This window comes from Tachyglossus aculeatus, chromosome 3, assembly GCF_015852505.1.
Source record: "Tachyglossus aculeatus isolate mTacAcu1 chromosome 3, mTacAcu1.pri, whole genome shotgun sequence".
In the NCBI taxonomy this organism is placed as follows: domain Eukaryota; kingdom Metazoa; phylum Chordata; class Mammalia; order Monotremata; family Tachyglossidae; genus Tachyglossus; species Tachyglossus aculeatus.
Window position 1 is genome coordinate 39257991 of NC_052068.1, and position 14561 is coordinate 39272551.

Here is a 14561-nt window from a genome sequence, read left to right on the forward strand (position 1 = left end):
TATCCCCCCCAGTGCTCGGAACTGTGCTCTGCACATAGTAAGCGCTTAAATGACACCATCCTTATTATTATTATTATAATTGGGCAAGCCACTTAATTAGATACCATCATCATCATCATTATTATTATTACAATTGGGCAAGCCACTTAATTTCTCTGAGCCTCAGTCCCCTCGTCTGCAAAATGGGGATGAAGACTGTGGGCCCCACGTGGCACCGCTCGATCACCTTGTATCATCCATCGTTATTATTATCATCATTATAATTGGGCAAGCCACTTAATTTCTCCGAGCCTCAGTCCCCTCATCTGCAAAATGGGGATGAAGACTGTGGGACCGCTTGATCACCTTGTATCCCCCCCCCCCCCAGCGCTCAGAACAGTGCTCTGCACATAGTAAGCGCTTAAAAGACACCATCATCATTATTTTTATTATAATTGGGCAAGCCACTTAATTAGATGCCATCATCATCATTATTATTATAATTGGGCAAGCCACTTAATTTCTCTGAGCCTCAGTCCCCTCGTCTGCAAAATGGGGATGAAGACTGTGGGCCCCACGTGGCACCGCTCGATCACCTTGTATCAACCATCGTTGTTATCATTATTATTATAATTATAATTGGGCAAGCCACTTAATTTCTGTGAGCCTCAGTCCCCTCATCTGCAAAATGGGGGTGAAGACTGTGGGCCCGCTTGATCACCTTGTACCCCCGCCCAGCGCTCAGAACAGTGCTCCGCACATAGGAAGCGCTTAAGAGATACCATTATCATCATTATAATAATAATAATTACTATTATTATTATTATTATTGTTATTATTATTATTATTGTAATTATTATTATTATTATTATTATTATTATTATTATCAGTGCGATTGTTACCGGGTGAGGGGTGAGGGGGGAGGAGGCGCCTGCGGAGGCCGCGGAGGAAGGCGTGCGCGCTGTGGGTGCAGCGCGGCTTGGAGCTGGTGCGCAGGCGCAGTTGGGGCAGGGTGCGTAAGTTGAGCAGGCCCGGGAAGCGGAGGGCCAGACGCTCCGACAGCTCCCGCATGTCCCGGCGGCCCGCCGCAGACAGGTCGCCGTCCACGGACGCGGAGGAGGAGGAGGAGGAGGGCGGCGCGGAGGAGGAGGGCGGAAAGGAGGTCCGCGCGCGGAGCAGGCCGCGCAGCCGCACCTGCTGCGCGGACGGATACCGCGTGCCGTGACGGATCACCGCCACCAGCTGCAGCGGGCTGCAGCCCCGCGCATGCGCAGAGCCGGGACCATCCGCCTGCGCGGCCGCCCCCCCCGCCGCCTCCTGGTAGCGGCTCTTGGTGCCGAAGTAGGGCGCCAGCGCCAGGGCCGCCAGGGGGCGCCGCCGCTCCGACGGGCAGCCCAGCGACAGCGCCGCCAGCAGGGCCGAGGCCGCCACCACCAGGCCCCAGGCCGGCCGACGACCGCCGCGGCCGCCGGACATCCCGCTTTCTGCCGAGCCCAGCCGAGTCCAGCCGAGCCGAGCCGAGCCGAGCCGGCAGGCCCCCTTCCAAAACACTTCCGCCCTCCGGACACGCACTTCCGGGGCCCGCCGGCGCCCCCTGCTGGACGAGCCCCTCCCTCCTCCTCCTCCTCCAGTCATTCTTTTATTTTCCTCCTCCTCCTCCAGTCATTCTTTTTCTTCTTCAATTTTTTTCCTCCTCCTCCTCCAATCATTCTTTTTTTCTTCAATTTTTTCCCATTTCCTTCTAATTTTTTTTTGTATTTTTTACTTCAAAAAGGTACTGGAGTACTTAAGTACTTCAGTACTTTAAAAACTGACGGGGGGGGGAGCCCACTGGCGCCCCCCACTGGACGAGCCCCCCCCCTCCTCCTCCAGTCAATCTTTTTTTTCTCCCCCTCCTCCAGTCATTCTTTTTCTTCTTCAAATTTTTTCCTCCTCCTCCAGTCAATCTTTTTTTTCTCCCCCTCCTCCAGTCATTCTTTTTCTTCTTCAATTTTTTTCCTCCTCCTCCAGTCATTCTTTTATTTTCTTCAATTTTTTTCCTCCTCCTCCAGTCATTCTTTTATTTTCTTCCATTTTTTTCCTCCTCCGCCTCCTCCAGTCATTCTTTTTCTTCTTCAATTTTTTTCCTCCTCCTCCTCCTCCTCCTCCAATCATTCTTTTTTTCTTCAATTTTTTCCCATTTCCTTCTAATTTTTTTGTATTTTTTACTTCAAAAAGGTACTGGAGTACTTAAGTACTTCAGTACTTTAAAAAATGACGGGGGGGGGGAGCCCACTGGCGCCCCCCACCGGACGAGCCCCCCCTCCTCCTCCTCTAGTCAGTCTTTTTTTTTCTCCCCCTCCTCCAGTCATTCTTTTTCTTCTTCAATTTTTTTCCTCCTCCTCCAGTCATTCTTTTATTTTCTTCAATTTTTTTCCTCCTCCTCCAGTCGTTCTTTTATTTTCTTCCATTTTTTTCTCCTCCGCCTCCTCCTCCTCCAGTCATTCTTTTTCTTCTTCAATTTTTTTCCTCCTCCTCCTCCAGTCATTCTTTTTCTTCTTCAATTTTTTTCCCATTTCCTTCTAATTTTTTTGTATTTTTTACTTCAAAAAGGTACTGGAGTACTTAAGTACTTCAGTACTTTAAAAAATGACTGGAGGGGGGGGGCCGCCGGCGCCCCCCACCAGACGAGCTCCTCCTCCTCCTTCTCCTTCTCCAGTCATTCTTTTTTTCTTCCATTTTTTTCCTCCTCCTCCTCCTCCTCCTCCAGTCATTCTTTTTTTCTTCCATTTTTTTCCTCCTCCTCCTCCTCCTCCAGTCATTCTTTTTCTTCTTCAATTTTTTTCCATTTCCTTCTAATTTTTTTTGTATTTTTTACTTCAAAAAGGTACTGGAGTACTTAAGTACTTCAGTACTTAAAAAAATGATGGGGGGGCCGCCGGCGCCCCCCACCGGACGAGCCCCTCCTCCTCTTCCTCCACCAGTCATTCTTTTTTTTCTTCAATTTTTTTTCTCCTCCTCCTCCACTCATTCTTTTTCTTCTTCAATTCTTTTCCATTTCCTTCTAATTTTTCTGTATTTTTTACTTCAAAAAGGTGCTGGAGTACTTAAGTACCTCAGTACTTTAAAAAATGACTGGAGGAGGAAGGGCGGCCCGCCGGCGCCCCCCCACCGGACGAGCCCCTCCTCCTCCTCCTCCAGTCATTTTTTTATTCAATTTTTTTCCATTTCTTTCTAATTTTTTTTACTTCAAAAAGGTACTGGAGTACTTAAGTATTTAGTACTTCAGTACTTAAAAAAATGACAGGAGGAGAGGGGCCCGCCGGCGCCCCCCACTGGACGAGCTCCTCCTCCTCCAGTCTTTCTTTTTTTTTCTTCAATTTTTTTCCATTTCTTTAATTTTTTTTAATTTTTTAATTAAAAAAGGTACTGGAGCACTTAAGCACTTAGTACTTCACTACTTAAAAGTACTTAAAAATGGCTGGAGGAGGAGGGGCCCGCCGGCGCCCCCCACCGGACGAGCCCCTCCTCCTCCTCCTCCTCCAGTCATTCTTTTTTTTCTTCAAATTTTTTTCCATTTCTTTCTAATTTTTTTTATTTTTACTTCAAAAAGGTACTGGAGTACTTACGTACTTAGTATTTCAGTACTTAAAATTACTTGAAAAAATGACTAGAGGAGGAGGGGCCCGGAGGCGCCCGCTGGGGGGTGCCTCCGGGCCCCTCCTCCTCCTCCAGTCATTCCTCTCTTTTTTTTAAAATTTCTTTTAATGTTTTTTATTTTTTACTTTAAAAAATGTACTTGTCCCGCTGGGGAGCGCCGCCGGGCCCCTCCTTCTCCAGTCATTCTCTCTCTTTTTCTTTTTTTTTCTTTTAATTTCTTTTTTTTAATTTTTTACTTTAAAAAACAGGACTTTAAAAAAAGTACTTAAAAAAATGTACTTGTCCCGCTGGGAGGCGCCGCCGGGCCCCTCCTCCTCCACCAGTCATTCTCTCTTTATTTTTTTAATTTCTTTTATAATTTTTATTTTTTACTTTAAAAAAAATACTTAAAAATGTACTTGTCCCGCTGGGGGGCGCTGCCGGGCCCCTCCTCCTCCAGTCATTCTCTCTTTTTTTTAATTTCTTTTAATTTTTTTTTTTTACTTTAAAAGAAAGTACTTAAAAAAATGTACTTGTCCCGCTGGGGAGCGCCGCCGGGCCCCTCCTCCTCCAGTCATTCTCTCTTTTCTTTTTTTTTTATTTCTTTTAATTTTTTTTAATTTTTTTAATTTTTTACTTTAAAAAAAAGTACTTAAAAATTGGACTTGTCCCGCTGGGGGGCGCCGCCGGGCCCCTCCTCCTCCAGTCATTCTCTCTCTTTTTAAAAAATTTATTTAATTTTTTTTATTTTTTTACTTTTGAAAAAAGGACTTTAAAAAAGTACTTAAGAAAATGGACTTGTCCCCCTCGGGGGGCGCCGCCGGGCCCCTCCTCTTCCAGTCATTCCTTTTTTGTTCAATTTTTTTTCCAAAAATCTTTTTTTAATTTATTTTAATTTTTGACTTAAAAAAGTACTGCAGTACTTAAAAGTACTTAAAATCGGCCGGGCCCCTCCTCCTCCTCCTCCAGTCGTTTTTTTTTTTTTCAAATTTTAAAAATTTGTTTTCATTTGTTTTATTTTTTTCATTTTTTGCTTAAAAAAGGTACTGGAGTACTGAAGTACTTCTTAGTACTTAAAAGTACTTAAAAAAATGACTAGAGGACGAGGTGGCCGGCGGCGCCCCCAGCGGCCGGGCCCCTCCTCCTCCGCTCATTCTTTTTTGTTCAATTTTTTTCCATTTTTATTTTATTTTAATTTTTTTAAATTTTTTACTTAAAAAAGGTATTGGAATACTAAAGTACTTAGTACTTAGGGGCCCGGCGGCGCCCCCCAGCGGCCAGGCCCCTCCTCCAACAGTCATTCTTTTTTTTTTCATTTTTTCATTTTTTTCATTTTTTAGCTTTTATTTTCATTTTTTAATTTTTTACTTAAAAAAGGTACAGGAGTACTTAAGTACTTAGTACTTCAGTACTTAAAAGTACTTAAAAAAATGACTGGAGAAGGCGGGGCCCGGCGGCGCCCGGCAGCGCCCGCTGGCCCCTCTTCCTCCAGTCATTTTTTTTCAATTTTATTTTCATTTTTTTTTTAATTTTTAAAAATTTTTAAAAATTTTTTACTTAAAAAAAGTACTGGAGTACTTAAGTACTTCAGTACTTAAAAGTACTTAAAAAATGACTAGAGGAGGAGGGGCCCAGCGGCGCCCGCTGAGGGTGCCGCCGGGCCCCTCCTCCTCCATTCATTCCTTTTTTTTTTCAATTTTTTTCCATTTTATTTATTTATTTATTTATTTTTCATTTTTATTTTTTTTTAATTCTATATAGCATTTATTAAGCACACACTATGTGCAAAGCACTGTTCTAAGTGCTGGGGAGGTTACAAGGTGATCAGGTTGTCCCACAGGGGGCTCACAGTCTTAATCCCCATTTTACAGAAGAGGGCACTGAGGCATAGTGAATAATAATAATAATAATATTCATTAAGTGCTTACTATGTGCAAAGCACTGTTCTAAGCACTGGGGAGGTTACAAGGTGATCAGGTTGTCCCCCGGGGGGCTCCCAGTCTTCATCTCCATTTGACAGATGAAGGAACTGAGGCACAGGGAAGTCAAGTGACTTGCCCAAAGTCACAGAGCTGACAATTGGTGGGGCGGGATTTGAACCCATGACCTCTGACTCCAAAGCCCGGGCTCTAAGCGCTTACTGTTTGCAAAGCACTGTCAATCGTATTTAATAATAATAATAATAATAATATTTATTGAGCGCTTCCTTTGTGCGGAGCACCGGACTAAGCGCTTGGGAAGTACAAGTAGGCAGCATATAATAATACTAATGATGGCATTTGTTACGCGCTTGCTATGTGCAAAGCATTCATTCATTCATTCAATCGTATTTATGGAGCGCTTACTGTGTGCGGAGCACTGGACTAAGCCCTTGGGAAGTACAAGGCGGCAACATGTAATAATAATAATGATGACATTTGTTAAGTGCTTACTATGTGCCAAGCATTCATTCATTCATTCATTCATTCATTCAATTGTATTTATGGAGCGCTTACTATGTGCAGAGCACTGGACTAAGCGCTTGGGAAGTACAAGTCGGGAACATATAATAATAACAATGATGGCAATTGTTAATCGCTTATTATGTGCAAAGCATTCATTCATTCAATAGTATTTATAGAGCCCTTATTGTGTGCGGAGCACTGGACTAAGCGCTTGGGAAGTACAAGTCGGCAACAGATAGAGACGGTCCCTACCCAACAATGGGCTCACCGTTTAGGAGGGGGATAATAATGGCATTTATTAAGCGCTTACTATGTGCCAAGCACTGTTCTAAGCGCTGGGGTAGATACAAGGTGATCGGGTTGTCCCACGTGGGGCTCACAGGCTTCATCCCCATTTTACAGATGAGGGAACTGAGGCCCAGGGAAGCGAAGTGACTTGTCCAAAGTCACACAGCTGACAATTGGCGGAGCCGGGATTTGAACCCATGACCTCTGACTCCAAAGCCCGGGCTCTTAGAAGCAGCATGGCTCAGTGGAAAGAGCCTCGGTTCTGGAGTCAGAGGTCACGGGTTCAAATCCCCGCTCCGCCAACTGTCAGCTGTGTGACTTTGGGCAAGTCACTTCACTTCTCTGGGCCTCGGTTACCTCATCTGTAAAATGGGGATTAAGACTGTGAGCCCCCAGTGGGACAACCTGATCACTTTGTAACCTCCCCAGCGCTTAGAACAGTCCTTTGCACATAGTAAGCGCTTAACAAATACCATCATTATTATTATTTCCACTGAGCCACGCTGCTTCTCTAGTGCTTACTGTGTGCGGAGCGCTGGACTAAGCGCTTGGGAAGTGCAAGTTGGCAACAGATAGAGACGGTCCCTACCCAACAATGGCCTCACCGTTTAGAAGGGGGATAATAATGGCATTTATTAAGCGCTTACTATGTGCAAATCACTTTTCTAAGCCCTGGGGAGGTTACAAGGTGATCAGGTTGTCCCACATGGGGCTCACAGTTTTAATCCCCATTTTACAGATGAGGGAACAGAGGCCCAGAGAAGTGAAGTGACTTGCCCAAAGTCACACAGCTGACAAGTGGCAGAGCGGGGATTAGAACCCAAGACCTCTGACTCCCAAGCCTGTGCTCGCTCTTTCAGTCATTCATTCATTCAGTTATATTTATTGAGCACTTACTGTGTGCAGAGCACTGTACTAAGCGCTTGGGAAGTCCAAGTTGGCAACGTATAGAGACGGTCCCTACCCAACAGCGGGCTCGCAGTCTAGAAGGGGGAGACAGACCACAAAACAAAACATGTGGACAGATGTCAAAATGGAATTAAATAGAATAGAATTCTATTAGAATTAAAGATAGAATTAAATAGTATTAAAGCTCTATTCACATCATTAACAAAATAAATAGAAGAGTAAATATGTGCAAGTAAAATAAATAGAATAATAAATCTGTACAAATATATGTACAAGTGCTGTGGGGAGGGGAAGGAGGTAAGGTGGGAGGGGATGGGGAGGAGGAGAGGAAAAATCACCCCCAGCAGCAAGCGTGGCTTAGTGGAGAGAGCCCGGGGCTTGGGAGTCAGAGGTCATGGGTTCTAATTCCGGCTCCACCACCTTTCAGCTGGCTGACTTTGGGCAAGTCACTTAATAATAATGATGGCATTTGTTAAGCGCTTACTATGTGCAAAGCACTGTTCTAAGCGCTGGGGGGATACAAGGTGATCACGTTGTCTCATGTGGGGCTCACATTCTTAATCCCCATTTTACAGATGAATCAATCCATCAATCAATAGTATTTATTGAGCGCTTACTGTGTGCAGAGCACTGTACTGAGCGCTTGGGAAGTACAAGTTGGCAACACGTAGAGACGGTCCCTACCCAAAAGTGGGCTCACAGTCTAGAAGTGGGCTCACGGTCTAGATGAAGCAACTGAGGCTCAGAGAAGCTAAGTGACTTGCCCAAGGACACACAGCAGACATGTGGGGGAGCTGGGATTAGAACCCATGACCTCTGACTCCCAAGCCCGGGCTCTTTCCACTGAGCCACGCTGCTTAACTTCTGTGGGCCTCAGTTCCCTCATCTGTAAAATGGGGATGAAGACTGTGAGCCCCCCGTGGGACAACCTGATCACCTTGTAACCTCCCCGGCGCTTAGAACAGTGCTTGGCACATGGCAAGTGCTTAATAAATGCCGCCATCATCTGGAAAATGGGGATGAAGAGTTTGAGCCCCACGTGGGATAACCTGATCACCTTGTATCCCCCCCACAGCGTTTAGAACAGTGCTTTGCACGTAGTAAGCACTTAACAAATGCCACCATTATTACAATTATTTATGGAGCGCTTACTGTGTGCACAGCACCGGACTAAGCACTTGGGAAGTACAAATCGGCAACATATAATAATAATAATGATGGCATTTGTTAAGCGCTTACTATATGCAAAGCATTCATTTATTCATTCAATCATATTCATAATAATAATGGCATTTATTAAGCGCTTACTATGTGCAAAGCACTGTTCTAAGCGCTGGGGCAGTTACAAGGTGATCAGGTTGTCCCACGGGGGGCTCACAGTCTTCATCCCCATTTTACAGATGAGGGAACTGAGGCAATAAATACGACTGAGTCACTGACTCTCTCTCCATATCCTGGTGGAACCTCAGAAACTTCGAATTCCAAGCATTTTTAGGAAGGGTGATGAGATTCTCCCCTCAAATGGCCATGCCCACGCTGCCCCATCTTCATTTTGGAAGATGCCGCCTTTAAATGTAGACTCCGCACGGCCTCCATGCATCCTCTCTCCCCTCTGGTCTGCTTCCAGTTGCCTCTTCCCTTACCTCTGCTCTTTTCAGGGTGAGTTTCTGAAAGCCTCTCACAGCCATCCTTCAGCACCCCCAGATCCACACTCACCCTCCTCTCTCAAAATTCCCAGGACAGCACCCGCCCTCCTACATCTCAGGCCCTTCTCCTGTGGCAAAGCCATTCCCAGCTCCATTGCCATCTCTCCCCATCGTCTGGAGGGCTGGCAGGACCATCGTTCTTACAGATCATAATTAAATAGGAATAGGGAGACACACGTGGAGGTGTGTGTGTTTGTGTACGTGTGTTTGTGTTGGGGTGTGGGTGTGGGCGTGTGATTTGGAAAGAGGGGAGAGGCCACTATCCTGGCTCCCACTGCCCCAGGTCTATCAGAGCCTTAAATGAGCACCCTCCATTCTCAGTTGATTATCTTTCTGTTGCACCGCTTTATGTATTACTCCCCACTTTAATAAAATGATTATGAATTACCTTAATCCGTCAGCACCGCCAATGACAACCCACGAATATCACAGAACCAGCACCAGCTCTGTAATTTTGTTAAAGCGTTTCTGCGTTTACCTTTTTTTTTTTTCCAAATTAACCTTAGAATTTGTTAAAATCTGAATCCAAAAGCTGATGGACGTCAACCCCAGGTATTAAAGGAGATTTTTCACTCTAGAAAATAATCATCGTCTCCAGTGCCGGTTTTGTGGGGCTTTTTTAGGCTGGCAGCCGTTAAGGATGACACTGGTGCTTATTCCACTCTGCGTAATGCTCAGAAAACCCTTGGCAGTTGAAATTATAATCAGTTAAACGTTCATAGGCAATTTCTTCCCTCAAAAACTGCTTCATGCTGAAGGCATCTTTCACGTGTACCCCATTGCTCTCTAATAATATGACTTGCCGGGCTGGATTACTGACCAGAGATTTAAAATGCCCATTCCACTTCAAAGGCAGTAGGTTGATGTTTTAATTTGCAGCTACTGACTGTGCTCTTAAAGAGCTTAGAGAAAATTAGTGGCCAGGGAAGGGCAAGGAAGAAACAAGTGAAGGAGTTTCTGTTTGTAGAAAAAGTCAACACCCAGTGGCGTTCTCCTTGAATCCTCCTTGTCTTTCAACCCTCATATTCGGTTGTTGCCAAATTCTGTTTGTTTTTTCCCCTACAACATTTCCAGAGTTCATTTTTTTTTTAGTTCTCCACTCAAACAGCTATCATGCTGGTGCGGGTACTGTATCTCCTGACTTGACTGCAATTCAGCCTCCTCGGTGATCGCCCTGTCTCCCATCTCTTCCCTCTCCAGTCCATCCTTCACTCTGCTTGCCTGGATCATTTTTCTAAAATGTCACAATCCATGTGCTTCTCCGTTCACCAGAAACCTGAAATGGTTGCCCGTTCCTATTCGCGTCAATCGGAAAGTCCTAACCATCAGTGGTGTGGCTGAATGGAAAGAGCCCGGGGTTGGGAGTCAGAGGTCGTGGGTTCTAATCCCAGCTCCGCCACTTATCAGCTGTGTGACCTGGGGCAAGTCACTTCACTTAGAACAGTGCTTTGCACATAGTAAGCGCTTAATAAATGCCATTATTATTATTATTATTATTATTCTCTTCTCTTTGTCTCAGTTCCCTCATCTGGAAAATGGGGGACAACTTGGTGCACATGGGACAACCTGATCACCTGGTATCTATCCCAGCGCTTAGAACAGTGCTTGGCACATAGTAAGCTCTTAACAAATACCATCATTATTATTGTTATTATTATTACTTAAGACACCCGATCAGCTTTCTCCTTCCTACCTATCCACTCTCTTCCCACCATACGACAGCTCACTCACACGCTTTATTTCCTCTCAGGCTTCTCTCCCACAGTTGATTTCTTTGTTCATTCATTCATTCATTCAATCAATCGTATTTATTGAGCATTTTCCGTGTGCAGAACACTGTACTAAGCTCTCGGGAAGTACAAGTTGGCAAGATATAGAGATGGTCCCTACCTAACAACTGGCTCACAGTCTAGATTCATTCCTTCTATCCTCCCTGGCACTCCCTCCTCTTTCATATCTGACAGACCACAGCCCTTCCCACCTTCAAAGTCCACCTCCTCCAGGAATCCTCCCACGAATTATTTCTCATCTCCCCACGTTATATCTTCCCAGCTAACACTTCAGCACTTCCATGCCACCTAAGCACTCAAGTGCCATTGCCCTCTCATAGCACTTACCTGCATCTCTTACATCCCCTATTATTGTACGCACTATAACCTGTACATATCCCCTTTTCCTTTTTTTTTTATAATGGCATTTATTAAGCGCTTGCTATGTGCAAAGCACTGTTCTAAGCGCTGGGGAGGTTACAAGGTGATCAGGTTGTCCCACGGAGGGCTCACAGTCCTCATCCCCATTTTCCAGATGAGGGAACTGAGGCACAGAGAAGTTAAGTGACTTGCCCAAAGTCACACAGCTGACAAGTGGCGGAGCCGGGATTTGAACCCATGACCTCTGACTCCAAAGCCCGGGCTCTTTTCCACTGAGCCATGCTGCTTTTCCTTCTTCCTCCTAGGTGTGATTTGTTTGAACGCCTGCCTTCCCTGCTAGATTGAAAGCTCCTTTGGGGGCAGGGATCATAACTAATCATTGAATCAATCGTATTTACTGAATGCTTTCTGTCTGTACAGCGCTGCTTAAAATAATGCTTTGCACACAGGAGGCACTCAATAAATACTCTTGATTGGGCAGAGTTAGCACAATTCTGTTTCTCGGCTGCCCAGTTGATTTACTGTTGACTACCAAGTATTTTAGTGTAGAGCAAAGGCACAGTGTGCTTATTTAGAGCAGGGCTAAAATGTAAGCTCCTCAAGGGCAGGAATCGTGTCTATGATCTCTAAAATATTCTCCCAAGTGCTCCACTCACAACCCTTAATAAATACCAGATTGATTTAGCACCCCATATTTCTCCCAAATAAACCTTCAACTGCCTCTCACTCTCGTTTCTCCCCCCTCATGCCTCCCCCTTGCCTGGAACTCCCTGCCTTTTCAAATCCACCAGGTCACACCTCTCACCATTTTTAAAGCCCTCCCCAATTCCCATCTCCTCCAGGAGGCATTCCTTGATTAACTTTTCTTCTCCCTGAGCTTCCCCTCTCATCAAGAGGTTGCCCATCCACCTCCACATCAAACAGAAACTCCTCTCCACAGACTTCAAAGCACTCAATCACCTTACCCGCCCCTACCTCACTTCGCTACTCTTCTACTATCATCATCATCATCAATCGTATTTATTGAGCGCTATGTGCAGAGCACTGTACTAAGCACCTGGGAAGTACAAATTGGCAACATATAAAGACAGTCCCTACCCAACAGTGGGCTCACAGTCTAAAAGGGGGAGACAGAGCACAAAACCAAACATACTAACAAAATAAAATAAATAACAAAAAAATAAAAATAAATACTACAACCCAGCCCGTGCCTCTGATGCCAACCTACTCACTGTACCTTGATCTCATCTATCTCGCCATCAACCTCCCGCCCATGTCCTGCATCCTGCATATTAATAATAATAATAATAATATTGTTGGTATTTGTTAAGTGCTTACTATATGCCAAGCACTGTTCTAAGTGCTGGGGAGGTTACAGGGTGATCGGGTTGTCCCACGTCGGGCTCACAGTCTTAATCCCCATTTTACAGATGAGGGAACTGAGGCCCAGAGAAGTTAAGTGGGCTCCATGGCTTAGCTGGTTAAAGCACCTGTCTAGTAAACAGGAGATCCTGGGTTCAAATCCCAGTGGGGCCTTGTTTTCCCGGATCTCCAGACCTTCTTTAATAATGATAATAATGGCATTTATTAAGCGCTTACTCTGTGCAAAGCACTGTTAAAACAGGACTTCATTCTTTTAGACTGTGAGCCCACTGTTGGGTAGGGACTGTCTCTATATGTTGCCAACTTGTACTTCCCAAGCGCTTAGTACGGTGTTCTGCACACAGTAAGCGCTCAATAAATACGATTGATTGATTGATTGATTGATTAAGTAACTTGCCCAAAGTCACACAGCTGACAAGTGGAGGAGCCGAGATTAGAACCCATGACCTCTGACTCCCAAGCCTGGGCTCTTTCCACTGGGCCACGCTGCTTCCCTAATAATAATAATAATAATAATAATAATAATGGCACTTATTCAGCACCTACTATGTGCACAGCACAGTTCTAAGCTCTGGGGAGGTTACAAGGTAATCAGGTTGTCCCACATGGAGTTCACTGTCTTAATCCCCATTTTACAGATGAGGTAACTGAGGCCCAGAGAAGTTAAGTGACTTGCCCAAAGGCACACAGCTGACAAGTGGCGGAGCCGGGATCCCACGACCTCTGACTCCCAAAACCGTGCTCTTTCCACTGAGTCACGCTGCTTCTGTAGATACCTCAGTGCCTTTCCACCCTCCCTGATACTCCTGGAAGCCAGACTTTACCACCCGCTGCGCCGCGTCTCTGTAATATGTTCTTTTAAAGAGTTTATCTCTCCAACAACCTATCTCCCAGCGCAGTTGGCACCGTATTATCTCCTCGTCACAGAAAAATACGAAGGAAATGGAGGTTGAATGACTTGCCCAGGATGATTCAGCAAAGGCCTGAAGAGGACATTTCTGGGTTCCTGACCTTCCAATCAATCAATCAATCTTATTTATTGAGCATCTACTGTGTGCAGAGCATTCTTACCGCCCGGGAGAGTTCAATATAACAGAGTTGGTAGACTCAGAGGCAGCATGACTTAGTGGTAAGAACGGGGGCTTGGGAGTCAGAGGTCATGGGTTCTAATCCCGGCTCCACCACTTATCCGCTGTGTGACTTTGGGCAAGCCACTTAATTTCTCTGTGCTTCGGTTACCTCATCTGTAAAATGGGGATGAAGACCGTGAGCCCCACGTGGGACAACCTGATTACCTTGTATCTACCCCAGCACTTAGAACAGTGGCTGCCACATAGTAAGCGCTTAACAAATACCATCATCATCATTATTATTATTAGACATGTTCCCTGCCCAGTCTAGAGGGAGAGACAGGCGTTAAAGTAAATTACAGATGCACACATAAGTGCTGTGAAGCTGAGGATGGGATTTTAGACTGTGAGCCCACTGTTGGGTAGGGACTGTCTCTATATGTTGCCAACTTGTACTTCCCAAGCGCTTAGTACAGTGCTGTGCACACAGTAAGCGCTCAATAAATATGATTGATGATGATAAATATCAAGTGCTTAAAGGGAGTAGAGGAAATGAGGGCTTAGTAGGGTAAGGCCTTTTGGAGGAGAAGTGATTTTATTAAGGCTTAGAAACCAGGCCATCCCATCCTGGGTTCTCCCTTTGGCCCAAACAACCTTCCGCCTTTACCTAGGATTTCCCTCTCCTGAAATGACTGCTGCAGTTTCTCTGGAGTTTTTCTTTATATAGCAACTCAAAAATCCCAAATTACCAGGCACTACAAAATCACTATTAGTGTTACGTTTGCTAGCTGTGGTGCTGTTTTTTCAGATTGAAATATATATATATAATTCAGACATGAATAATCAGATTTTTTAAATTGAAATTTCAAAAATTTGGAGGTTTATTTTAGTTCTCATATTTGCGGTCCATGTACAACAACATCAGAATAAGTGATTGGGCAGGGAACACGTCTGCTAATTCTGTTGTACTGTACTTTCCCAAGCGCTTAGTACAGTGCTCTGCACACAGTAAGC

The 14561-nt window shown here is 45.0% G+C and overlaps 1 protein-coding gene and 1 non-coding gene across 2 annotated transcripts in view; one reads left to right on the forward strand and one right to left on the reverse strand.

Annotated features, from left to right (window-relative positions):
• The window catches only part of MINPP1 (multiple inositol-polyphosphate phosphatase 1), a 52703-nt gene extending 51248 nt beyond the window's left edge, over positions 1 to 1455 (reverse strand). The window contains exon 1 of the mRNA XM_038743371.1: positions 882 to 1455. Coding sequence (XP_038599299.1) covers positions 882 to 1455 — 574 coding nt within the window. The remainder of the gene's footprint in view (positions 1 to 881) is intronic.
• An 11101-nt stretch (positions 1456 to 12556) lies between these two features.
• TRNAT-AGU lies at positions 12557 to 12630 on the forward strand. The gene has a single exon. It is a non-coding gene; the product is annotated as a tRNA-Thr (tRNA).
• Positions 12631 to 14561: the final 1931 nt, after the last annotated feature.